General features: G+C 55.5%; 1 protein-coding gene across 7 annotated transcripts in view; it reads left to right on the forward strand.

Annotated features, from left to right (window-relative positions):
* The window catches only part of SEPTIN9 (septin 9), a 178,406-nt gene that overhangs the window by 147,781 nt on the left and 6,405 nt on the right, over nt 1-24,220 (forward strand). For 6 of the 7 annotated variants that reach the window (XM_006064083.4, XM_025279583.3, XM_044938613.2 and 3 more), the window contains 7 exons: nt 17,608-17,799; nt 18,453-18,581; nt 18,939-19,020; nt 19,347-19,484; nt 21,899-22,016; nt 22,798-22,893; nt 23,183-23,279. In XM_006064083.4, the coding sequence (XP_006064145.1) occupies nt 17,608-17,799; nt 18,453-18,581; nt 18,939-19,020; nt 19,347-19,484; nt 21,899-22,016; nt 22,798-22,893; nt 23,183-23,279 (852 nt within the window). Of the gene's footprint in view, nt 1-1,603; nt 1,803-17,607; nt 17,800-18,452; nt 18,582-18,938; nt 19,021-19,346; nt 19,485-21,898; nt 22,017-22,797; nt 22,894-23,182; nt 23,280-24,220 lie in introns of those variants that run through there. The other variant, XM_025279585.3, reaches the window with a different exon arrangement.

Consider the following 24,220-nt stretch of genomic DNA (forward strand, 5'->3'; position numbering starts at 1 on the left):
GAGGAGCGGGCCGCACAGGTGGAGAAGTCACCGGAGTCACCCCCCAACACACACAGACACATACAGGCTGCTGAATGGAAAGGGGGCAGGGGCGTGCAGGCTGGATTGGTGTGGGGGGTGGAGGGGGCAGCCGTGGGCCAGAGGACACCGTTGTTCTGGTTCACTCCCTGGGGACCACAGTCATCGGCCTTGTTGATAATAGCTTTATGGAGATATAATCCACATTCCAGAAAATGCACCCTTTTATTGTGTACAATTCAGCGGTTTCCCATATACTTACAAAGTTACCATCATCACCAATTCCAGAATATTTTTGTCACCATCCCTCAGAGATCTTAAGTCCATTACTGGTCATTTTCAGCACTTGGCAGCCACGAATCTGCCTGCTGTCTGTGAATTTGCCTATCCTAGTAACTTCTATCGGTAGAATCATGTCGTGAATGGCTTTCTTCTCTTTTTTAGTGGGTGGCCTTTTGTATCTGGCGTCTTTCACCCGGTGTAATGTTTTCAGGGTTCATCCATATATAATGTGTCCACGCTCCATCCCTGTTTATGGCTGCACAGTATTCCACTTTAACAGTTGCATCACGTTGTGTTTATCCATTCATGGGTTGATGGGCATTTATTTGGGCTGTGTCCACTTTGTAGCTCATGTGAATCGTGCTGCAGTGAACACTGGGGCCCAGGTTTGGGTGGGCACCTGTGTTTTTGTTTCTCTTGGGGACCTGCACAGTCAGCTGGGAGCACTTGGCTCGCCAGCACCCAGTTAGGGGTACACTGTGGTCTCTTGGGCCCCCTCCCAGAGGCTGTGAGCACTGTGTGTCAAGTCTTGAATCTGTGTCTCTGTGCAGTTGGCTGGGGGTTCTTTGGTTTCACTGTGAGTCCACGGCCAAGCTTTGCAGAACAGGGTGAATCAATGAGGAATTAATGCAGGGAGGAGTTGGGGGTGGGATCAAGGAGCAGAGGAGCCTGTTGGGTCCTGCCACTAACTTCTGGTTTCCTTGGCCTGCACAGGGCCCAGGACAAGGCAGGAAGGGGAGAAGGAAGGCTTGTGTGTCCTCTCCAGGGGAGATGGGGGCATGTGACAGTGAGGTAGTGGCAGCGAAAGAGGAAGTGGGTGGAAGGAGTGGGCGGGGTTGGAGTACCCTCCCCCAGTGGGAAGGTGGGGGTGAGGATGCACCCCCGTGTCCATTCCTGGCCGGAGGGGGAGGTGTTTCCTTCCTGGGAGGGTGAAATGCAGGACTTAGGGCAGGTCGGCCTCTGGGGTCCAGGGAGGGTGTGAGGGTGACTGCTGTTCCCCCCAGAATCTGCAGGAGCAACAAGATACACCCTTTCTGGACGGTGGTGTGCATCACAGGCAGGAAAGTTAAGCTGCGGAACGAATGCGTGTTGCTTGTCTTTTTAAGCCACCGCACAAGTGCATCCAGCAAAGGCTCACCCGTGCGCACGTCTGGGCGCCTGCTGGGTCCACTCTGAGCATCGCGCCCGGGAGCGCGCTGGGGAGGGCCCACTGGCGCGGTCCCGGGAAGGCGGCGGCGGGGCGGTCCGGCTTCCTCCCTCCTCCTGGTCCTCCCCGCCCTCCCGGCAGCTGGAGGGGGCCTCTGCTCCTCGGCAGTTCACAGGCAGAAATTACCATATGAATGTGGCTCCTTCCCGCAGCCGCGGGTTGGGGAGACCTGGGAGGGGACAGGCTCCCACCCTCGGGGGCTGGAGGCGCCTCCAGGTCCTGTGCTGACTGAGGCGAAGCTCCTTCAGAGGCGCAAATCCATCGGTTGGAGGACGCAGGACAGTCTCGGTCCACAGTAGGTCTCCACCGCGTGCGGAGGGTGTAGGGGATGGGTTGGGGGGTCTGCTGGGTCCCAGGAAGTGGGGGAGGCCCTGGGGACCAGCGAGCCCCTTCCTTTATCTTTCATCTCAACTTGTAGGAGAATGTGTTGTTACTATAGCTCTTGTTATTTTGGTCTGATTTCAAAAGTGTCAGCTAATTACGGCAGGAAATGTCGAGTCTAAGGAAGGATGTGAAGGCGAGGATCGGATACGACAAAGCGAGTCTGAGTGCTCTGTAAGCTGTAAAGTGCTGTGCGCAGGCCAGCCCGGATGGCGGTCAGCCCTCCTCCGATGGCCCGGCCCGGCTTCTTGTGTTCTTGGCCAAGCTCCTGGGGGCCAGGACCGAGCGCTCTAGGGGCCTTCTGCAGAGGCCCTGCTGGTGTCGCGATTAATACTTTGCCAGCTGACTCAATCACTCTTAAGTTTAGGCTGCTGCTATGTCACCTTTAACTGCTGGACAGCAAATTAATGGATGCCTAGTGCCTGGTGGCCCGGCCACTGCACGTAGGGGACCCACTCCTCGCCGTGGCACTGGCCAGGTCAGCTGCAGTGTGGAGAGCGGCGTGGGTGAGGTTTCAGGGTTCAGACAGAGCCCCGGGTGGGCCCAGGTGTTCAGACCTGAGGGCCCCCCTCCCCGTGCCCGCCCCCTCCAGCACCCCTGCCTGCTCTGCCCAAGCTTCAGGGAGAGGAGACCTCACATGCCCTGAGGCCCCAGTTAGGGGTAGGTGGGGAAGCGTGTGGGCTTCCCGGGTGGCGCTAGTGGTAAAGAGCCCACCTGCTAAGGCAGGAGACGTAAGAGACACGGGTTTGATCCCTGGGTCAGGAAGATCCCCTGGAGGAGGGCATGGCAACCCACTCCAGTATTCTTGCCTGGAGAATCCCATGGACAGAGGAGGCTGGCAGGCCCCAGGTCCATAGGGTGGCAAAGAGTTGAACACGACTGAAGCAGCTTAGGGTGCACGCACGAGGAAGGGGGTAGGGATTAGGGGCCGCCCAGTCTCCTCTCCCCTGTGGGCATCCCCATGCCCTCACTGACGGTTTCCTGAACAGAATTTCCTGAAGGGGCAGGAGCTGTCCCAGGAAGTGCATCCATCCTTTCGCAAGATGCTTTGTGGTTCCAGAAGGGGGATGGAAACCGGAAATCGTTCACGTCTCATTCACATGCTGGCACACGCGGAAGGCTGAGCGGAGGGAAGCCCGGGAAGCCCGTGGGAAAGGATGCAGGCCAGCACCGCGGGAGCCTCGCGGAGGGGCCGCTTGCACCGACCCGGGAGCAGCGGCCCCGCGATGCTCTGGGAAGAGAGGAGGGCGGGAGGCAGCGAGCTGGCCTTTCATTCACTCATTCGACATCTTACGTACCAGGCTGTGGGATGTGTGAGCAGAGGAGACAGACCTTGCAATTGCAGGCTGTGAGCAGGGGCACTCGGGAGGAGAACCATGGGACACCGGGAGTCCCCCGGAGCAGAGCCAAGGGAGGACCTCCCTGGGGAGCCTTGTTTGAGGAGAGGAAAGGAGCCAGGGAGATGGTGCACATGTCGAAACGGGAGAGCCGGGCATGGGCTTCTATTTTACTGACACATGCTCTGTGCCTTGGCCGTGCCAGGCTCTAGTCTGTGCTTTGTAAATATGTCGTTTGGTCCTCACAGAACTCTTACAAGGCAGGTATTATCTCATATTACCCATCAGAAACCTGAGGCATTGAGAGGTTAAGTTACTTGCTCAGGGTCACACACGGAGTCTGGGATGGAACAGGGTCCCAGCTGCAGGATTCTGGGGCCTCAGGGATCTTGTGTTATCCCAGGTACAGGGGGACCCAGTCAGGCTTTCAAGCCAGGGGAGCAATGCGATTAATTTGTTTTAAACAGGCCTTCCTGGTGCCTTGAGAAGGATGGACCCTGCGGTGGGGTGGTGGGTGGGGGACTTAATGGGGACTTAATGGGGATGGCTTGGCTTGTGGGAGCCATGGAGGTGGGAGGCCAGGCGACTGCCTTCAGATGTGTTGAATTCAAATTAATAGGATTTGGGGTGGATGACTGGATGTGGGCCAATGGAAGGAGGGACCAAGGCTGGCCCCTGGGTTTCCTGCTGTAGTAACTGGATGGGTGGAGATGCTGTTACTCATGGGGGTGGGTGGCACGGATGGGTCCAGAGCTCAGTTGGTGGCATGTTTAGTGGGAGGCATCCAGGCTTCACTAGGGCAGGGGCCGAGGATACCCAGCTCTGGGCAGGGGGCCTGGCATAGTGGGCCATCTCTGCTGAGTCATGATTGGCACTGGTGTATGATTCTGAACAGAGGTTGGCATCCGATGCTCAGAGGATGGGCAGGATCACTGGGAAGAGTGTCCAGTTGGAACCAGACTGGTTCTACAGACGGAGGAGGAGCCAGCGAGGCAGTGGAGACCCCGGAGACAGAGGAGGAGCAGCAGAGGAGACGTTGGGGTGGGGGGTGACCCCTTCAAATGGCTCCATCTGGTCAGAGCTCCCAATCCAGTGGTGCACCCAAGCTTCGTATCATGCACAGCGCCAGCGTGCAGGAGGCGCAGGAAGCGGGACTCTGCCTAGTGTCTGACCCACACGGGGCTCGGGGGTGTCTGTGCACCCTGCCCATGGCCAGCATCTCCTGTGGGCAGTGTTTCATGGGTGTTGCACATGTGTTCCGAGGGGGTGAGGCATGCTGTCCACACACACTGCTTTTTTCTGGGGTGAGCCTGTGGTTGACCAGTGCGTGTATATACCTGAGCTCACCATCCCCATCTCACTTCAGGGAGCATTTGACCTTGTGGCTCATGGTGTGGCCCAAGATGTCACAGACATGCCCCGGCATATCCCCTCTGCCCAGGGGCTCCCTTGGGAGAGCAGAGGCTAAGCACTGCGTGGGCTGGGGAGCAGGAGGGCCTTTCCAGCAGGCAGGGCTCCAGGCAGCCCCGTGGGCAGGTGGGCACAGTCTAGGCGGGCTCTCTGCTGAGTGGACATGGAGCGAGCCGTGTGAAGGGCCGCGTGGGTTCCCAGGCTCTGCGCACACTGCTTCCTGACCCCCAACCTCCCGAGCAGGAAGAAGCTGGAGGTGGGGAGGGGGGACGTGATGCCAGCTGCCTCGACTCACATCAGCCCGGAGCTGGAGCTGCCGGCGGACGGTGACATGGTTCAAGGCGGTCCAGAGCTGCTGGCCCTCCCGCCTTCCCCACAACCTTCCTGGCCCCTCCAACTAGTGGTATGAGAGGGCCTCCCTCCTTATGGGGTCATTGGTCAGGCTTCCGCTCCTGGCCTAGGAACTTGCCCCTCCCTGCTTGGCCCCCTCCCTGGCTGTGCCTTCAGCTCCCGCCTCTCTGAAGGGATCAGGGTGGGTAGGGGGTCCTTTGGGGGGTGGGGGAGGAGACCTCATTAGGCAGCATCTCGGAGCCTGAGCAGATGATCTGACGGGAGAATTGCTTGGTATCTCTGGGGCGGGCGAGCTCTTTTCCTACTTAGCTCCTGGCAGGGGGCCGCTCTCTTGCACCCTAGAGGACCCTGTCTAGTTTTTGTTATTTTACATGATCTCATCAGTTATGGGAGTGGGCGCCCCCAGCCTCCCCAGCATGGAGCTCTGGTGTGCGTCTGCTGACAGTCCTGCTGATACGAGAGGGGGGCCGGGGGACTCCACCCCGTGACAAATGGCCACTTTCCACCCATCAGTGGGGGAAGGTCTTCTCTTTCTCTCTTTAACTTTGCGAGCACTTGCCAAGAACTAACGGAATCTCTCTGTGGCTGACCACTTGGACGCGGTGGGCGGGCTGGATTCCGGGTTTGCCTTGGGGCAGGGTCTATCCTGCTGGAAGGTTCCCTGGGGTGGGAGGCAGCTCGGGGGCACATTCTCTGAGCCTTCGAGGCTAGTGTGGGCGGCGGAACACTGAATGAAAGATAAATCCCTTGACACAGGAAGTTGGAGGCCTCATCCCTGGCCTCCTCCGCCTCGCGGATTCGGCGGCACTCAGTTCTGCAGACCGCGTTTTAGGAAAGCGCCTAGGACGCGGTGCAGGTTGGAGCCTGCTCTGACCAAAGATTGATGTCTCAATAGGCTGCTGAACCCGGGTGAGGAACTCTGCTGGAGGAGTGGGGCGGGAGGCGGGCTGGAAATGAAAGAACAGAGGGGGCCTCTTCCAGAAGGGGGTGGGGGGGTGCGGGCTGAGTGTTGGATGCCGTCCAAATCTGGCTCCACCGACCGACGCCAATTGAAACCGTGTTGGCAGAAGCGAAGAGGTTCTTGAGATTCTTTCCTGGACAAAAGGGAAGACGTTTGCTTTAAAGGGTTTGGCAAGAGACAAGGGCGGGCAGTAGAAGTGGGGAATCACCCCCCGCTGGACTTTGGGGCGCCCTGGGACCCTGAATGAATAGAGTCGGGTGGGAGCAGGGGCTGTTCCTACCCTGTCCCCTCCCAGGTCTTGCAAAGGGCGCGGGGTCGTGGGAAGTCTTTCCACCCAATCTGTCCCTGCACAGAAACCCTAAAGCTGCGACTTTGTTTTGAGTCTCCTCTTGGGAAAGATCCAATGGGGAGAGAGATGCAACTCCTGGCGTTTGCAAACTCCCGTCTTTCTTCGGAGAGGCCTTCGCCTTTGTGCTGGATCTCTAAGCCGGCTTTCAGGCCAGAGGGCAGGCTCTCAGATTTCTGGCCCCCTGGTTCCTCATCAGGCTTTGGGGAGACGCTTCCTGCCCTGTACAAAGTGTGAAGTGTAATTCGATTTGGAACTACTTATTGAATTAGATGAGCCGTGTACACTTTAAAAATGCATGCCTTGATTCCCTGCCTGCACAAATTTGCAAAATTCAGTCATTTGTATTCAGTGTTTCCATCTTTAGAAGGGAACAGGAAGTTCCCCTGTGACATTTATGGGGAGTTTGTAGTGGCTGGGGTAGGTTCACGGGGACACGAGGAAAAACGGAATCTGGTAAATGGGAAAAGATTCTGTTTCAAAGCCCCGCAGGGAATGACAGCCCTTATCTCCCTGCCCATCCCTCACAGCTTCTCCTTGGGCTTAGGGATGGAGACCAGCTTCATAACCTCTGCCCTTTTCCTCTTTTCCTGCCTTTGATCATCAAAAAAAAAATTTTTTTTTAATTTATTTATTTCTTTTGGGCTTCCCTGGTAGCTCAGCTGGTAAAGAATCCGCCTGCAATGCAGAAGACCCCGGTTCGACCCCTGGGTTGGGGAAGATCCCCTGGAGAAGAGATAGGCTACCCACTCCAGTGTTCTTGCCTGGAGAATCCCCATGGACAGAGGAGCCTGGCAGGCTGCAGCCCATGGGGTTGCAGTTTTGGTTGCTGCACTCGGGCTTTCTTTAGTTGTGGCAAGCAGGGGCTATTCTCTAGTTGCGGTGGGTGCAAGGGCTTCTCTTTGCAATAGTTTCTCTTGTTGTGGAGCACAGGCTCAGTAGCTGCAAGCATGCAGACTTAGTTGCTCTGCAGCATGTGAAATCTTCCTGGACCAGGGATCGAACTCGCGTCCTCTGCATTGGCAGGTGAATTCTTACCCACTGTACCACCAGGGAAGTCCCACCACCCTGATTTTCTTTATTGTTATTTTTCATCTTTTTTTTTTCCTCATTTTTTGGCTGTGCCTCGTAGCTTTTGGGATCTAGTTCCCCAACCAGGGATCAAATCCGGGGTCCCTGCAGTGGAAGCTCTTGAGTCCTAACCACTGGACCACCATGGGATTCCCTGATCATTTTTTAGAAACTCTTCCTCACCCTTTTCTGACCATGGAACCCACAATATCTTTGTATGTTGAGAAGTTCAATTCAGAAATAAAGTGATTAAATTCCAAGTTCTCGTTAGACCAAGTTAGTTTCATCAAGAAAGCTACACGGTTCTTTGGTGAACCCCACAAATTGTCCAAATTTATTCACAATTGATTGCCTGTCTTCATGTCTACTTATTTTAGGGAGAGACTCCTTATCTTTTAACAGCTCCTAAAAGAGGTTTGTGATGCGCAACACGAGAATCCTGTGCCAGATTGGGTTCCTTACTTGTAAGGGATTACTATGAATCTGCCTGGAAGTTTTGGCTGATGAACATTTGAATAAATGAACTTCTTGTTCCTGTGTGGCACCATAGTTTTCATTCAGACTGACCTCAAGCCTATATAGTGTCTTCTTTTTGTTACTATGTAATACGTGCTCAGTAAATGTTGGTTGAATGTATCATTGTTATGGTCTTGGTCCACTGGGACCCCAGGATCTTTTTCTATTGTTAATTGTTTATAACCATGTTTTATCACTGAAGTATAGGTGATGGACAATATTATGTGTTGTAAGTGTATAATATAGTGATTCACACTTTTTAAAGATTATACTCCATTTATAGTTATTATAAAATATTGGCTATATTACCTATATTGTGCCATATATTCTTCTGGCTTATTTTATACATAACAGTTTGTACCTGTTAATCCCCCACCCCTTTACTGCCCCTGCACACTTCCCTCTACCCACTGGTAACTACTGGTTTGTTTCCTGTATCTGTGACTCTGCTTCTTTTTTGTCATATTCACTAGTTTGCTGTATTTTTTAGATTCCGCTTATTAGTGATCTCATACAGTGTGTGTCTTTCTCTATCTGACTTATTTCACTTAGCAAAATGCCCTCCAAGTCCACCTATGTTGCTGCAAATGGCAAAATTTCTATTTTTTTTTTTTATGGTTGAGCAATATTCCTGTGTGTGTGTGTATGGGTACCACATCTTCTTTATTCATTCATCTGTTGATGGATACTTAGGTTGCTTCCACAGCTCAACAATTGCAAATAATGCTGCCGTGAACATTAGGGTATATGTGTCTTTTCAAGTTAGTGTTTTTGGCTTTTTCAGATATATCCAGAAGTAGAGTTGCTGGGTCATAGGATAGTTCTATTTTTAATTTTTCAAGCAACCTCCATACCGTTTTCTACACTGGCTACCCCAGTTTACATTCCCATGAACAGTGTGTAAGGATTCCCTTTTCTGCACGCCCTCGCCAGCATTTGTGGTGTTCCTTTTGATGATAGCCATTCTGACACGTGTGAGGTGCTATATCCGTGTGATTTTGACTTGCATTTCCCCGATAATCAGTGATGTTGAGCTTCCTCTGCCTGTTGGCCATCTGCATCTCCTCTTTGGAAAAATTTCTGTTCAGTTCTTCTGCCCATTTTGTAATCAGGTTGTTGAACGGTATGAGCTGTTTATATATGTTGGATATTAATCCCTTATACATCACTTGTTGTTCAGTCGCTCAGTCATGTCTGACTCTTTGCAGCCCCATGGACTGCGGCACGCTAGGTCGCCCTGTCCTTGTATGTCATATCATTTGCAAATATTTTCTCCCACACAATGCATTATCTTTTCATTTTATTGATGATTTCCTTTACTGTGAAACAGTTTTAAAGTTTAATTAGGTCTCATTTGTTTACCTTTGCTTTATTTCCTTTAGGAGTCAAATCCAAAAAATATTGCTATTTATATCAAATATTGCTAATTATATCCAAGAGTGTTCTGCCCATGTTTTCCTCTAGGAGTTTTATGGTTTCTGGTCTTTGAGGCCTTTAATCTATTTTGAGTTATTTTTGTATATGGCATAAGAAAATGTTCTAATTTCATTCTTTTATACGTAGCTGTCCAGTGTTCCCAGCACCACTTACTGAACAGACTGTCTTTACCCTGTTGTATATTCTTGCCTTCTTTGTCGTAGATTAATTGACCATAAGTGTGTGGATTTATATCTGGGCTTTATGATCTGTTCCATTCATCTGCGTGTCTGTTTTTATGCCAGTACCATACTGTTCTGATGACTGTGGCTTTGTATCAATAATACTGTCTAAAGTCAGAGAGTGTGATTCTTCCAGCTCTTTGGCATCTTCCATTCCTTTGGCATCTTTTCTAGGACAGTTACATCTCCAAGGTGCACATGTGTGCATAGAGAAGGCAGGAGGCTATGACTGTGAGAAGCACCTGGACGAGGCTGGGATAGGGGAAGGAAGGCTTCATCAAGGGCGGGTGGTGGGGCGCATTTACTGCAGGAAGAATATGTGGTGGACAGTTCCCTATGACCCCAACATCAAGCTTCTGCGTGGGTCTGCCTGGATCTGCCTGGTGACGCTGGCTCCTGTTGGGTGGTCTCGTGGGTTTCCATAGATGGGTCAGCCTTGCTTTCTGCTCAGCCACTGTGGGCGGTGATTGAGCAAGGCCGGTGGGGATGATGGTGCCAATGTCCCTGGGGAGGATCGGGGGAGATAAGGGACATTGAGTCTGCTTTACCCCGAGAGCTCGGTCCTGGGCTCTGTCCCTGGCTGTGACATGGGTGCCCCTCTGGCTGGGAGCAATGTCACGCAGCAGAGGTTGATGCTTGGAGAGTGTGGAATCTTCAGGGATGTTTCTGAGCTGCAGGAAGGGCAGCAGGACAGACAGGGAGGGGCGGCAGCGAAGAGTGACCCTTGGGTGTTGCAAGCCTGCTGGGCCCCGCCCATGATCGCCCAGGGCTGCAATGAAGTATAAACCCTCTGCGGGCTCCTCTCTGGTGGCTGCATCCCAGCCAGATGTGCGTCCCACTGTCCCAGTTCCAGCCAGCCACAGACCGCGATACACAGACCCCAGGGTAAGGGGGAAGAATTTGTCCCTTGGAGCAGAAGCCTGAAGTTGGCGCTGGCTCAGGGCTGCGACCTAGAGCCCCCTGTGAAGGCATGTGGATGGAAGAGGATGGAACCCCTTCCTCCCCAATTTAAGAGCAACCCCCTCCCCATCAGTTCCTGAGAAAAGGCGGACCTACAGGCCCCTCTGGTGAAGGAGGGGGCAGGGGCTCGCCCACCAGGGTTGCAGGCCTGGGCTCAAATTGTAGGCCTGCAGAGAGACACTGCCAGGTTTCCTCCTGCTGGTCTGAATGTCCTCGCTGGGAGATGACGGGGCTGCTTGTGCAGCTGGACAGCCTGGGGGGTGGGGTGGGGGCACAGGAACCTTAGGCCTGAGTAGGGGCATCCTGGCCTCAGCTGTCCACAAGCTGTACAGCTGGCTGGTGGGCACTCCTGGGCACAGTGGGTTCTTTTCAATCCATCTCTACCAGCAGCGATTTTTCTCTCTTTGTATAGCAGCTCATTGAGATAGAATCCCCACCCTGTACAATTCACCCATTTAGCGTGTGCATCAGTGCGCTTATTCTCAATGTTGTATCTAGTTTCAGAAAATGTTGTTGTTCAGTCGCTAATTCGTGTCCTCTCTGACCCCATGGACAGCAGCATGCCAGGCTCCTCTGTCCTCCCCTCTCTCCCAGAGTTTGCTCACAGTCATGCCCATTGAGTTGGTGATGCTGTCTAACCATTTCATTCTCTGCCACCCCCTTCTCCTTTTGCCATCAGTCTTTCCCAGCATCAGGGTCTTATTTATCCCCCAAAAGGAACCCCATAGGCGTGATGGCCCAGCCCCGGCTGCCCCCGTCTGCTCTCTGTCCTAATGGATTTGCCTCTTCTGGACATTTCATTTCAATGGACCCGTACCACGTGTGGCCTTTCACGTCTGGCTTCTTCACTGAGCATGCTGTTTTCAAGGTTCATCTGTTACAGCGTGTCGGGACATCAGTACTTTTAAAAAATTTTTAAAATTGGAGTATGGTTGATTAACAATATTGTGTTGGTTTCTGCTGTACAACAAGGGGAATCAGCCATATGGATACATATATCCCCTCCCTCTTGAGCCTCCCTCCCCTACCCCCATCCCACCCGTCTAGGTCATCACAGAGCTCTGAGCTGAGCTCCCTGGGCTTTATAGCAGCTTCCCACTAGCTCTTTTCCTCATGGTACTATGTATGTCAATGCTAATTTTTTTTTTTTTTTTTTTTTTTTTTTGAGTACTGTTGATTTATGGGTCCTCCCCAGTGGCTCTGGGATAAAGAATTCACCAGCAATGCAGGACACCCAGGTTCTATTCCCAAGTCAGGAAGATTCCCCTGGAGAAGGGCATGGCAACCCACTCCAGTACTCTTGACTGGAGAATCCCATGGACAGAGTAACCTGGTGGGCTTTAGTCTGTAGGTTCGCAAAGAGTCAGACATGATTGAAAGCAGCTTAGCGTGCATATACACATGATTGATTTACAATGTCAGGTTAGTTTCTGGTGTACAACAAAGTGATTCAGTTCCACATATATATATATACACACACACATATTCTTTACATTTATACATTATTTTTCAGATTGTTTTCCATTTTAGTTTATTCTAATATATTGGATATATTTTCTTGTGCTGTACAGTAAGACCTTGTTATCTGTTTTATTTAAAGTAATTTTTATCTGCCAATCCCAAATTCCTAATTTGCTTCCCCCTCTTCTTCCTTTGGTATTTTTTTCTTTGTCTGTGAGTCTGTTTCTGTTTTGTAAATAAGGTCAATGTATTATTTTTTAGATTCCACATGTAAGTGATATCCTGTGATATTTGTCTTTCTCTGCTGACTGACTTTACTGCGTTTGATAATCTCTGGGTCCATCCGTGGAGGTGCACATGGTGTTATTCCGTTCGTTTTTTATGGCTGGGTAATATTCCACCATCTGCATACACCACATCTCCATATCCATTCATCTAGGACATAAGTGCTTTTAATGACTCGTCGTCCGTTGCATAGATTTACCGCAGTGTCTTGGCTTTTCATCCCTGGGTGGATGGCCTTTCAGATGTTTCTTGAGTCGCTGCTTTGTGCCACCCCCTGGCCTAGGAGGTGGGGGTGCCACTGATTGAGCTACAACCCTGGGTTTGAAGATCTTGCAAAGTCAGATCAGGGAGTGAAGAGCAGGGTGGAGAGACTCTCAGAGGGCCACGTGGAGCCAGAGTGAGAATCCGAGGCCCTGGTTCCCAGCCGCAAAGTCTGCAGGGGGCACTGCCCCTCGCTTTGACTGTAGGGTGACCATGTTACCTACTTGTCCAAACCGTGGCCTTTCTGAGCACCAACTGGGTTCTATTAATATTAATAATTAGGCTGGATACTAGAAAACTTGAAAGCAAGGACTGTAACAGACACGTGTCCACCCGTGTTCGTAGCAGCATTATTCATCATAATCAAAAGGTGGAAACCTCGTAAGTGTCCATTGACGGATGAATGGATAAACAATGAAGTATTATTCAGACATAAAAAGGAATGAAATGTGACACATGCTGGAGCAGGGGGGAGCCTCGAGGACATGATGCTTGTGAAAGAAGCCCGACACAAAAGGACAAATACTTATGAATGTTCCCACTTATATGAGGTTCCTAGTGGAGCCAGATTCAGAGACAGAACAGAGCCTACAGGGTTGGGGGAAGGGCAGTTAGTGTTTAATGGGCTCAGAGCTTCCGACCAGGATGATAAAAGCGTTTGGAGGTGGGTAGTGGTGATGGTTGCATGCCATCGTAAATGTAATTAAGGACGCTAACGTGAACACTTAACATGGGCAAAGGGGTCGAGGTTGTAACTTGCGTCTGTTTTACTGCAGTAAAGAAAGTGATCAGGCTGGAGGGAGGGTGTAAACCAGCATGTAAGGTCACCCCCGCCCCGTTGGTCACTTGGGCTGTCTTTTCCCAGAGGAGGGTGGCACTGTGGTGGGCAGGAATGTCGCCCTGGGCCTGAGAGAGAGTGGCTGACCCAGTGGAGCAAAAGCGAGGCTGTCCCAGGGGTCACCCCCCAACACACACACCCCAGCAAACCTGGCATCCCTCAGAGCGTGACTCCAGGAAGGAGAGGCTATGGCAGTCTGTGCCGCCCCCTCCATCCCCTTTTCCAAGGATTCCCAAGTAGGAGCAGTGGAGAGCAGCAGCTGGTGGTGCGGTGTGACCTTGGATAAGTTACTTAACTTCTCTGAACATGTGTCTCCCGCTTTTAAAGAGGGCAGCTCCCTCTTCCTCTGTTTGCGTGCAGAGGCTATAGTGAAAGTCATCTTGGATGTAAATGTGAAACTTCTTGTTTTTCTGTTAAGAGCTTCCTTTTTCCTATTAATAGTATTTGATAAAGTTTGGGTATGAAACAAAAACCGAGCTAATAGGGAAGAGAGGGAGCCATAGGCAGAAGTCACTGGAGGAGGTGGTTTGGACAGAAGTCTTGGGGGTGGGGATGGGCCAGGAGAAGGCAGGTGTGGAGGTGGGTCTGACTGTTGTCGTGGAGGGTCTGTGGGCAGCTCGGGCAGTAGAGCGCCTCCTCCCTGTCCCCCACCTCGAGGGTCTCCCCCAAGACCCCATTCACTCAGTTTGGTTGAGTGTCCCCTCCCTGTAGGGCTCTGGAGGCTCGCTGGGGATCCACACACGTCACTGCCATCCTCACTGGAGCTCATGGCCTGCTGGGGACACGTGTGTTAATCAGCTATCACGAGAGTGAATGTGAAGTCACAGGACTAGATTCATTGACGGTCTCCAGTTGGCCAGACCGCTTCCAGTGCATTTCAGAAAAAAAAAAATCACACCCCATTTGTAAAATGAGTAGGTTAGACAAGAGTTCTGTGCTGTGCAGGATAGTTGCCACTTGCCGTGTATCATTCTTTTTTTTTTTTTAATTAAAAAAATTTTTTTTAATTTCTTGTCCATGCTTTGTGGGATATGGGATCTTAGTTCCCTGACCAGGGATCAGACCCTCACTCCCTGCATTTGAAGGGCAGAATCTTAACTATTGGGCTGCCAGGGAAGTCCCCATGGCATGTATCATTCTTTAAATTGAAATGAATTAAAATTAAATAAAAAACTGAGTTCCTCCATTAGACTAGCTGCATTTTAAGTGCTCAAATGTCATGTTTGTGAAAACAGTTGGTGGTTCTGAAGAAAATTAAAAATATGACTACCATTTGACTCAGCATTCCCACTGGGTCAAAAATGTTTCACAAAGCTTTGAAAGCAGGGTCTTGAGAGAGTTGTGTACCCATGTTCCCAGCAGCTCTGTTCACTAGCTAAAATACAGAAGCAATCCAAGTGTCCGTTGATGAATGAATTAAAAACGTGCTCCATCCACACACTGGAGTATCACTCAGCCTTCAAAAGGAGGGACATCCTGACACCTGCTAGAGCGTGGACTGACCTTGAGGGCATTCTCCTTGGTGAAACAAGCCTGTCACGAAAGGATGAATACTGCGTGACTCTGTTGACCTGGGGTGCACAGTAGCTAAATTCATGGAGACAGAAAACAGAATGGGGGAGTGGGGGTTCATGCTTAACGGGGACGGTTTCAGTTTTGCAAGATGAGTTAGGAGCTTGGGTGCAGAACAACGTGAATGGACTTAACACTCCCAAGCTGCATGCTTAAAATTGGTTAAGATGGTACATTTTGTGTTCTGTAAATTCCACCACAGTTTCTAGGAAGCGGCACACATGGCTGCCTCACTGGACGGTAATGGAGTCGCCCGTCTCCACTGTCCCGTCTATAGCTGGCTAGAGTCCTCGAGGCTGCAAGAGTCACAGAAACCCCAAGTTTCACAGAGAGCATCTCTGGGCTGGTTGGCTGCTGGGCGCCTCTACACTCCCCCGTGGGGTCCTGAAGGCAGACCCCAAAGCCTCCTATCAGGGTGGGCATAGCAGGAGGGTCCCATGTCTGCTGGCCATCCAGGCAGACAGTGGGGATTGCCCACCATGGAGCCTCCCAGAGGAGGGGCCTTGGGGAGATGGACCCTCACCTGTGCAGAAGGCCAGGCCCTTCTCTCAGCGGGAAGGATGGCGCTTGTCGCATTTCTCTGATTATTTCTCTAACAGGGCTCTGGTGGGCAGGGGGTTTCGCTTTGGTTTCTGCAGATGTTGGTGCCTGTGGAGGGGCCGGCTGGAGCCTCTCTCTGCTGCTTCTGGAGCCCTTGGAGAGGAGTAGGGGGCGGTTCAGGGGGTGCTCCCCAACCCCGCCCCCACCCTGTGCTGCTCGGGAAGGGGTGAGGGATGGAGGGAGATGTGGGGGTGGGGCGGGGGGCTGGCCGGGTCCAGGGCAGAATGGCTCCCAGACCCGCAGACAGATGGAAGCAATTTTCGGTCACGTGGGGCAGGGCTGAACTGCTGTCCCGAAAGACAGGGCCCCATGTCTGTCTCCAGGAAGCAGCCCCAGAGCCACACGTTCGGGCCAGATGCAGCTCTGGTCTTTGTTTATTTAACGATGCCGGAGCCTGGGGCAGAGTGTTTCTGAGCAGAGGCAATTCCTTCCGGGCCGTGCAGGGAGGAGGCCCCCGCAATGGCGGTCGAATAGCGGGGATCCCTGCCTCCTGGACCCTTTGCCTTTCCCCAGCCCAGGGATGGGGTGAGGTGGAACGTGGAAGCAAAACCTCTATCATCAGCCTGTTGTTAGGAGAGATCTGTGGACCCCCAGGCGGCCCCTGGCCTTGTTATGTGTGTTACGTTACATGCTTAGCGCCCCTGTTCTCTGAAGCAGGAATGTCTCTGCCTGTTCCTGGCAAAGGATAGGGGGACGTTAGTGACTGACGTGGGGATAAACCAGCGACACCCCAGTCTCTGGGATTTGTAAGCTAACGGTGCCAGTCGTCTTTCCTCTCTTACTGGCCTGGGCATGCGGGGTGGAGAGCGCGTTGGCCCCCATCTCAGCTCCCTTGGAGGCTCCTGAAGACGGAGGTGGCTGCAGAGGTGCAACCTGGTGGGTGGGGTGGAGTCCGGTTATTTCCCCAGGAAACCAAAATGCAGTTTATCTGAAAGCTCGGCAGTGACCTTCCTGGCAGGGGCAGGAGGGGATGGGTGGGAGGCCGTGTTTGGGAAGGCTGCTTGCCCACCTTGGCAGTGGGATATGCCCCCTGGAGAGGTGGGCACCTGGGGGGGTGGGGCGCTGTTGCGCTGGAAACCACCACCACTCCCTCCCTGAGGGCTGTGAGAGGGGCTCACAGGCAGAGGGGGAGTGTTTGGACTCTCTGGGTGGTCGCTTCCCATGAGCTCAGGGTGCCCCGGGAGAAGAGACTGATCCTTTCTGGGAGGCAGGATGAAGCTGAAAATCCTTCTTAGCTGGCAGAGGTGGTGGGAAGAGCTTGGACCCATGGGGGCAGGGGAGGAGGTGGGGAGGGCTGTTGGGGAAGGGTGTGGTCTGGATGTGCTTGTCGTGGTAGGGGGCCTCACTGGGATACAGCCGACCCTGGTGGGGAACTCATACGGTTCTGAGCGCCCTGACCAGCCCCGCAGACCGGGTGTCCCTCGGGTCCCCACTGGGAGCTTTCTGGGCATCTCCCCCACCCTCCCCCAGGCCTCCAGCTGGGTCACGCAGACTCTTAGGGCAGCCCAGGAGGAGAGGAGGAAGGCTCTGACCTGTAGACCGAAGCAGCCTGAGTTATTTTGAGCAGCTCAGTCCCATCTGCCCGTCTGCAGACCTGAAAACAAAACCGCCTCCCAGGCTGTGGGCGTGGGGCCCCGCAGGTGCTGGGCGGCCTGAGAGAAGACTCTTGAATCCAGTCCAGGGTAGGAGGCAGGGGCAGTACCCGCAGGTGCTGCCCATGGGCCCTCCCCTTCCTGACATCGCCCAGGGACCAGTGGAGACACTGTGCCCGGAGGAGCTAGCTCTGCGTCCTGGCCCTCCTTCCACACTCCCGCTGGCCCAGGGCCACCGGCAGGTGCTTGGGACTGGCCACGGCTGGTTCCCTCTGTCCTCCCTTCAGAGGGTCATCCTCTCCTTTGTCCTGGCTCAGGACTTGAGTTGTGGGGTGAGGCTTTGTGGGCCAGGCAGACGGCAGCAGGACAGCCCGGGCCGAGGGGTCTGGCTCTGGGGCGTTCCTCCGGGTCTCTTGGGGAGCTGAGCCTCATTTTCCCCCACTTACGTGTCCCCCTTCCCCTACCGTCACCCCCTAATGCACCCGCTCCTCTTCCTGCAGCCACCGAGGCAGCTCCCAGCAGCGCTGGCAACATGGCCGACACCCCCAGAGATGCCGTGCTCAAGCAGCCGCCCGCACCACGGAACGAGAAGGCCCCCGTGGACTTCGGCTACGTGGGGATCGACTCCATCCTGGAGCAGATGCGCAGGAAGGCCATGAAGCAGGGCTTCGAGTTCAACATCATGGTGGTGGGTGAGTTCCCCGCTCTCATCAGGCCGGAGAGCCGCCCAGAGCCACGCAAGGAAGCCCCCCTGCCCCTCCCCGGCCGGCCATACAGGCTCTTATAAAACGGGGTGACGGGCCTGGCCTGCAGGACAGACGAGCATGCGGACTCTTCTACCGAGGTGATCCTCAGCGGTGGGGAGCCCGGCCCCCAGGGCTTTGGACCGGAACCCTGCAGTGTGGGTGGTCTAGCAGTGAGGGATACAGACCCTCCCTGCCGGGGTCCCAAGGTGGGGGGCTCTGTAGGGCTTTTCCATCAAACCTTACGCGGATCCTGGTATGTCCCACAGCTAAGGGTGGATCGCACTGGAGGGGCCAGCCCCCACTTTCCCTCCCCAACGCTGTCTGTATCTCAGCTCCTCCTGGGAGCCCCAGGACCTTGCATGGAGCAGTTTGACCACCCTGTGGTCAAAAGGCAAGGGGCCCATGTTCTGCTCTGCCACAAAGTACAGCGAGAGCTTGGCCAGTGACCAGGCACCCAGCCCTTCCTGCCTCCTGACCGCCCCCTGACCCAGAGCCCCACCAAGGAGAGCTGGGGGATGGTGCCCAGGCCTCGCCACCTCCCAGGCGCTTGAGCCGCCGTCTCCAGAGCACCCTGCCGACCAGCCCCATTCTCTCCCCAGGGCAGAGCGGCTTGGGAAAGTCCACCTTGATCAACACCCTCTTCAAATCCAAGATCAGCCGGAAGTCAGTGCAGCCCACCTCGGAGGAGCGCATCCCTAAGACCATAGAGATCAAGTCCATCACACACGGTGGGAGCCAGGCGGGGTCTGGGGGCAGGGTACCGAGTCAGGTCCCTCGGGGCAGCACCTCTGGGCATGTTGAGACTCGGAGTGGGGTGGGAGGAGGGCGAGGGGTCAGGGATGCTCTCCAGGATCCCTGCAGGCCCTGGTCAGAGCCCCCTGGAGACAGCTGAGTTTTCCACCAAAAAGCATGGGCAGGGGGCTTCACTGCTGTACACTGGCATCTCCCTGGCATCACCCTGGGGGCGCTGCAGGAGGGCCTCTTTGGGGCAGGGTGGGTCAGGCAGCCTGGCCGGTGGGGGGCGGTTATGTGCACAGGTCCCGAGTCTCCCCCCTGAACTCGGTGGGGGCTGTGATTGTGTACAGATATTGAGGAGAAGGGCGTCCGCATGAAGCTGACAGTCATTGACACGCCGGGCTTCGGGGACCACATCAACAATGAGAACTGGTGAGGGGACCATTGCCCCGGGCGGAAGAGCCCTCGCGGGGCTGCTGGGAATCTTGCCCCTCCCCCCACCCCTGGGGTCACAGGTCAGCCTGGGAGGCTGTTTCAGGTCTCTGTTGCACTCAGGATTTCAGGTGGTACCCACCCCACCCCCCGCTTCCCAGTGTTGGGTGGAGAGTTGGGGGATTGGGAACCTGCAGGTGAAGATGGGGGGGCAGGGGCTGCTTCCCCAGCTGGGGCGGTGGGGGTTCCATGCCCGCTGGCTGGGTCCCTCCGTGCAGCTGGGGCAGTGGGGGTTCCATGCCCACTGACTGGGTCCCTCCGTGCAGCTGGCAGCCCATCATGCAGTTCATCAACGACCAGTACGAGAAGTACCTGCAAGAGGAGGTCAACATCAACCGGAAGAAGCGCATCCCGGACACCCGCGTCCACTGCTGCCTGTACTTCATCCCCGCCACCGGCCACTCGTACGTGCCCCCGGCGCGCTCTGGGGCCGCAGCCCGAGTGCCCCCGCCCTCCCTCTGGCCCCCACACTGCGTCCCGCCCACCTGTCATCATCCAGCTTGCCCGGGAGGGCGGAGGAGCGGCTGGGCCCGGGGTGGTCCGGAGCCTGGGCTGTGCCTTCTCAGGGCAGGCATTCTGGCGGGCCTGGCAGGTGGGCAGAGACTCTCCAGCTGTGTATCTTTAGCACTTACCTGCCCCTCTGTGTGGGTCGCTAGTCCATAAGGGGAGTGCTGACGATGCGATAACAGACCCCGGCAGGGACCCCCACACACACACCCAGGAGGGTTTAGAGCACAGAGAACAGCGGGCTTGGCCCCGGGCAGGGCTGGATAAGGGCTGTTAGTCGAGGCCACCTTGGAGAGAGCTGCTTTCTCCTGCCGGTGCCATCTGCAGCTGCAGATGTACGTACCAGTCAGTGAGGCTGGCATGGGGGGTGCCCTCCTCGCCTCCTTTGAGCAAGGGTGGTCTCCCTCATGAGGGCAGATGGGCTCTTTGATTTTTTAGAATGTTAATTGTGCATGTGAGTAAGGCCAGTGTTATTTATTTTTTTCTTTAAACATGTGTGTGTGTGTATGCGTGCTCAGTTGCTTCAGTCATGTCTGACTCTTTGCAACCCCATGGACTGTCGCCCGCCAGGCTCCTCTGTCCATGGCATTTCCCAGGCAAGAATACTGGAGTGGCTCGCCACGCCCTCCTCCAGGGCATTTTCCCGACCCAGGGATTGAAGCTGCGTCTCTTGCATTGCAGGCGGAGTCTTTTACCCGCTGAGCCACCTGGGAAGCCCCTTTTTAAAACATACCCATATTTTAAATTTATGTATTTATTTTTGGCTCTGCTGGGTCTTTGTTGCTGCTCGGGCTTTCTCTAGTTGCGGCAGGCGGGGGCTGCTCTATTGTGGTGCACGCCTTCCCACTGCGGTGGCTTCTCATGGTGGAACTCAGGCCCCGGGGCACGAGGGCTTCCGTAGTTGCAGCCGGCGGGCTCAGTGGTTGTGGCACCTGGGCTTCGTTGCTCCGCAGCATGTGGAATCTTCATGGACCAGGGGTTGAACCCGCATCCTCTGCATCGGCAGGCGGATTCTCATCCACTGCGCCACCAGGGAAGCCCCAGATGGGCCCTGGATGGCCTCACAGACCCCTTGTCCTTGGCTCCCTGTGGCTCCATCTGCACCTGACACCTGTAGGTGTCTTCCCACCGCCTGGTGGACACCCTCGGGCTCGTCCTGAATCAGGACGTGGGAAGGAGGGGAGCCCAGTGGACGTCGGGAGCGGGTGGGGAGGGGGCGCGAGGGCGGACAGAGGTGGGTTGCTGGGGCCCGGGGTCTGACTGGTCACCGCGGCCTGAGGCTCTGGCTCTGACTGTTCTGCACTCAGTTCTACTACAAGCAGGAAGCCCAGGGTTGGGGCCCAGCCTCGCAGGCACTGGTTACAGGAAGGAAGCCGGCAGGAGCCGCAGGCCTCACTTGGGTGCCTTTGTGGGAAACCAAGCGAGTCCCCGAGCCACCCTTGGTGAGGGTCTGCGCAGGGGCGGGGGGCTCAGCCATGAGTCCCACAGCAGCCGGTCCAGGCTTTGACCCATTGAGGCGCTGCTGAAAGCAGGGAGCTGAGGGTGGGCCCTGCTGCTGCTGAGGTGACCCCGTGGGGTGCCACGCCACCCCTTCCCCAGACCCCAGCCCAGGGGATCCAGCGGCTCCTCCCCATCACCGTTCAGACCTCCTCCTGGGGCCCGCCTCACCCTCACACCGAGTCTGTGACCGACTGTGCGGGGACAGCAGGGAGAGCTCTGGTCCTGGTGGGAAGGCGGTGCCTGCTATCCAGGAGCCCTGCAGCCCTGCCCCTGCAGCTGCTGAGAACTGTTTCAGGTCGGGGTGGGGGGGGTGTGAGGATCGCCTGAGGGGTAGCCTTTCCCCACATCAGACCTTGGACACCTGGAGCCAGTGGGCAAGGGGCTGGGGACGCCCCAGACAGCAGCCCCCAGCTCATCCTGGGAAATGGGGCTGAGTGAGCGCCCATCTCCCCCCAGACGGTGATGCCCCACAATCTGATGGCCCTCTGAGCCGGTGGCAGCCCTTCTCCCAGTGGACACACTGGGGACTTTGGGAGTTCATCCCCAGGCTGCTCAGAGCTGGTCTGGCCGCCCCCTTCCTCCCCCAGTTCACGTGGCCCAGGATTCTTTTCCTTTCTCTGTCCCTCGCCGGTGCCTTGGCTGGCGCTCAGTCCACAGCCTTGACCTTGGCGTACACCCACCTGGGAGCTCCGCAGGCACCCTGGGGGCCTCCCCTCAGCTCCCTCCAGGCAGGAGTGGGCCCCCTTTCCGCGTTTCTTTCCCCGCTCCATGTCCCTCCCCCCACACCCTCATCCGTGTCCCTCTACTCCAGCCTCAGGCCCCTGGACATCGAGTTCATGAAGCGCCTGAGCAAAGTGGTCAACATCGTCCCAGTCATCGCCAAGGCCGACACGCTGACCCTGGAGGAGAGGGTCTACTTCAAACAGCGGGTAGGGCTCTGCCTCTGCCCGCCATCCCTCTTGGTGGGAGCAAGGCCATCAGACAAAATCCCCAGTTTTTATTGGATGGAAGAGACAGTTTCCATCAGGGGACAGATGGTCACTTCCTTCCCAGTCACTGTCCCACTTGGACTGCTGTCCGAACAGGAGGGTGAACCCTGGGCCCCTGTAGAGCCTCTGCCTTTGAGTGGGGAGACTCCTCACTCTTATTCCCAAAGCTCCACCCACAATCCCTTAGGTCCAGGGATTTTCCCAGCATGCTTAGAGGAGGACAGCGCCCTGGCAATGGATGTGTCTGGAGGGAAAAGAACAAGGAAGCCCCCAAAGCTGCCCCCGGGCATTTGTGCTCAGGGCAGAAACGACAGCTGTTCACGGGACGTTATCGCCGAGCACCGTCCGTACAGGCAGCTGTCACTGCGACGGTGGTTGGTGACAGTTTGCCACAGCAGGTGCCCCCGTGCAGCGTGGGCCACTGCAGCGAGAGGGTGTCCAGGTGGAGTTCAGGACGGGGAGATGCCCTGTGCCTGGGATGGTGAACCTGGGTCCCTGGGGCTGCTGCGGTCTCCCGGCGGGCAGGTCTGTAGCTGCCCCTCCTCCACTCCAGAGGCACAAGAGCTGGACAGCATCAGGGTTACCAGCCCCCCAGAGCCCACCCCTGACTCTGAGCCTGGGGCCACTTGCTTTGTGGAGGTCACAGCACGGGCAGATCCCAGTGGGTTGGTCCAGTTTGCTGCATAGACAGTGCCCACCTGTCTCCCCTCTGGACCCCCAGATCACTGCGGACCTGCTGTCCAATGGCATTGACGTGTACCCCCAGAAGGAGTTTGACGAGGACTCTGAGGACCGGCTGGTGAATGAGAAATTCCGGGTGAGTGCACCGACCAGACTGCTGTTTCCAGAGGCCCCTCACTTCCCGCTAGAGGACGTGGGTGGGGGTCTTTCCAGGGGTCCAGGAAAACAGGTGGGATGGTCTTGAGCCATAAGGAAGTGGTATCTGGTCTAGGAGGGGTCGGAGCCAGAGGGTCCACGTGCAGCCCTCTCAGGCCAAGGGGGTCTCAGTGCTGGGGGCCCGACTCAGGGCAGCTCCTGCCAGGGGCCCAGGGAGTGGACCGGCCTTTGCATGCACAAGTGACCAGTGCGTCCTGCCCCTCCCCCAGGAGATGATCCCGTTCGCTGTGGTGGGCAGTGACCACGAGTACCAAGTGAACGGGAAGAGGATCCTTGGAAGGAAAACCAAGTGGGGCACCATCGAAGGTAATGGTTGAGCTGACGCCAGGGCCTCCAGTCAGGCCAGAAGGAAAGCTGCCTCTGCTACCCGGGAGCTGTGCACCTGGGCCTGACCGGGTGCTCTTGGGACCTGGTCTAGTGCCCATTCGGCCACAGGAAGGGCTCCCATGGTTCCTGCTTGGTGGAGGAAATAAGGGGCTAGGTGTCTTGTCGGGGCCCACAGCCATTAGCTGACTGAGCCGTGCCTCCGTCCCAGTCCCCCACCAGGCAGGAAGGAGGTATGACGGGCTTTGCCAGGGTCCTGGTGCTTTCCAGGCATGCTGTGTGACCCTGGACAAGTCACCCTGCCTCTCTGGGCCTGCGGAAAGGGCTGGGCTGGAGCTCTGTCCAGCTGAGAACCAGATGCCCTCCCCACTCCCTGCCCCCTCCGAGTTCCAGGACCCCCACATCTTCATGTCCTGGGGCTTCTGCAACAGACCAGCACAGACTGGGTGCCTTAAAACAGAAGTTCATCCTCAGTGTTCTGGAGGCCTTGAGGGAAGCTCTGTTCCTTGCCCCCTTCCTAGTGGCTGCCAGCTGACCTTGGCTTGTAGGTTCAGCCCTGCGGTCTCTGCTCTGCCTTCCTCTGTGCTCCTGTGTCTTTCTTCTAAGAACACTTGTCACTGACCTTAGGGCCCCCTAAATCCAGGATGATCCCCTCTTGAGGTAGATATATTTATTTATTGCTGCATCAGGTCTTAGCTGTGCCGCTCAGGGGGCCCCTGGCATGTGGGATCTCAGTTCCCCAACCAGGGATCAAACCTGCATCCCCTGCATCTGAAGGTGGTTTCTTAACCACTGGACCACTGGGGAAGTCTCTGAAATCTTTACTTTAATTATACCTTCACAGACTCTTTTTCCAAATAGGGTCCCATTCACTGATGCCCAGGGTTGGGAGCTGGACGTCTGGGGGACACCATCCAACCCAC

This window comes from Bubalus bubalis, chromosome 3 (genome assembly GCF_019923935.1).
Source record: "Bubalus bubalis isolate 160015118507 breed Murrah chromosome 3, NDDB_SH_1, whole genome shotgun sequence".
NCBI classification, from domain to species: Eukaryota; Metazoa; Chordata; class Mammalia; order Artiodactyla; family Bovidae; genus Bubalus; species Bubalus bubalis.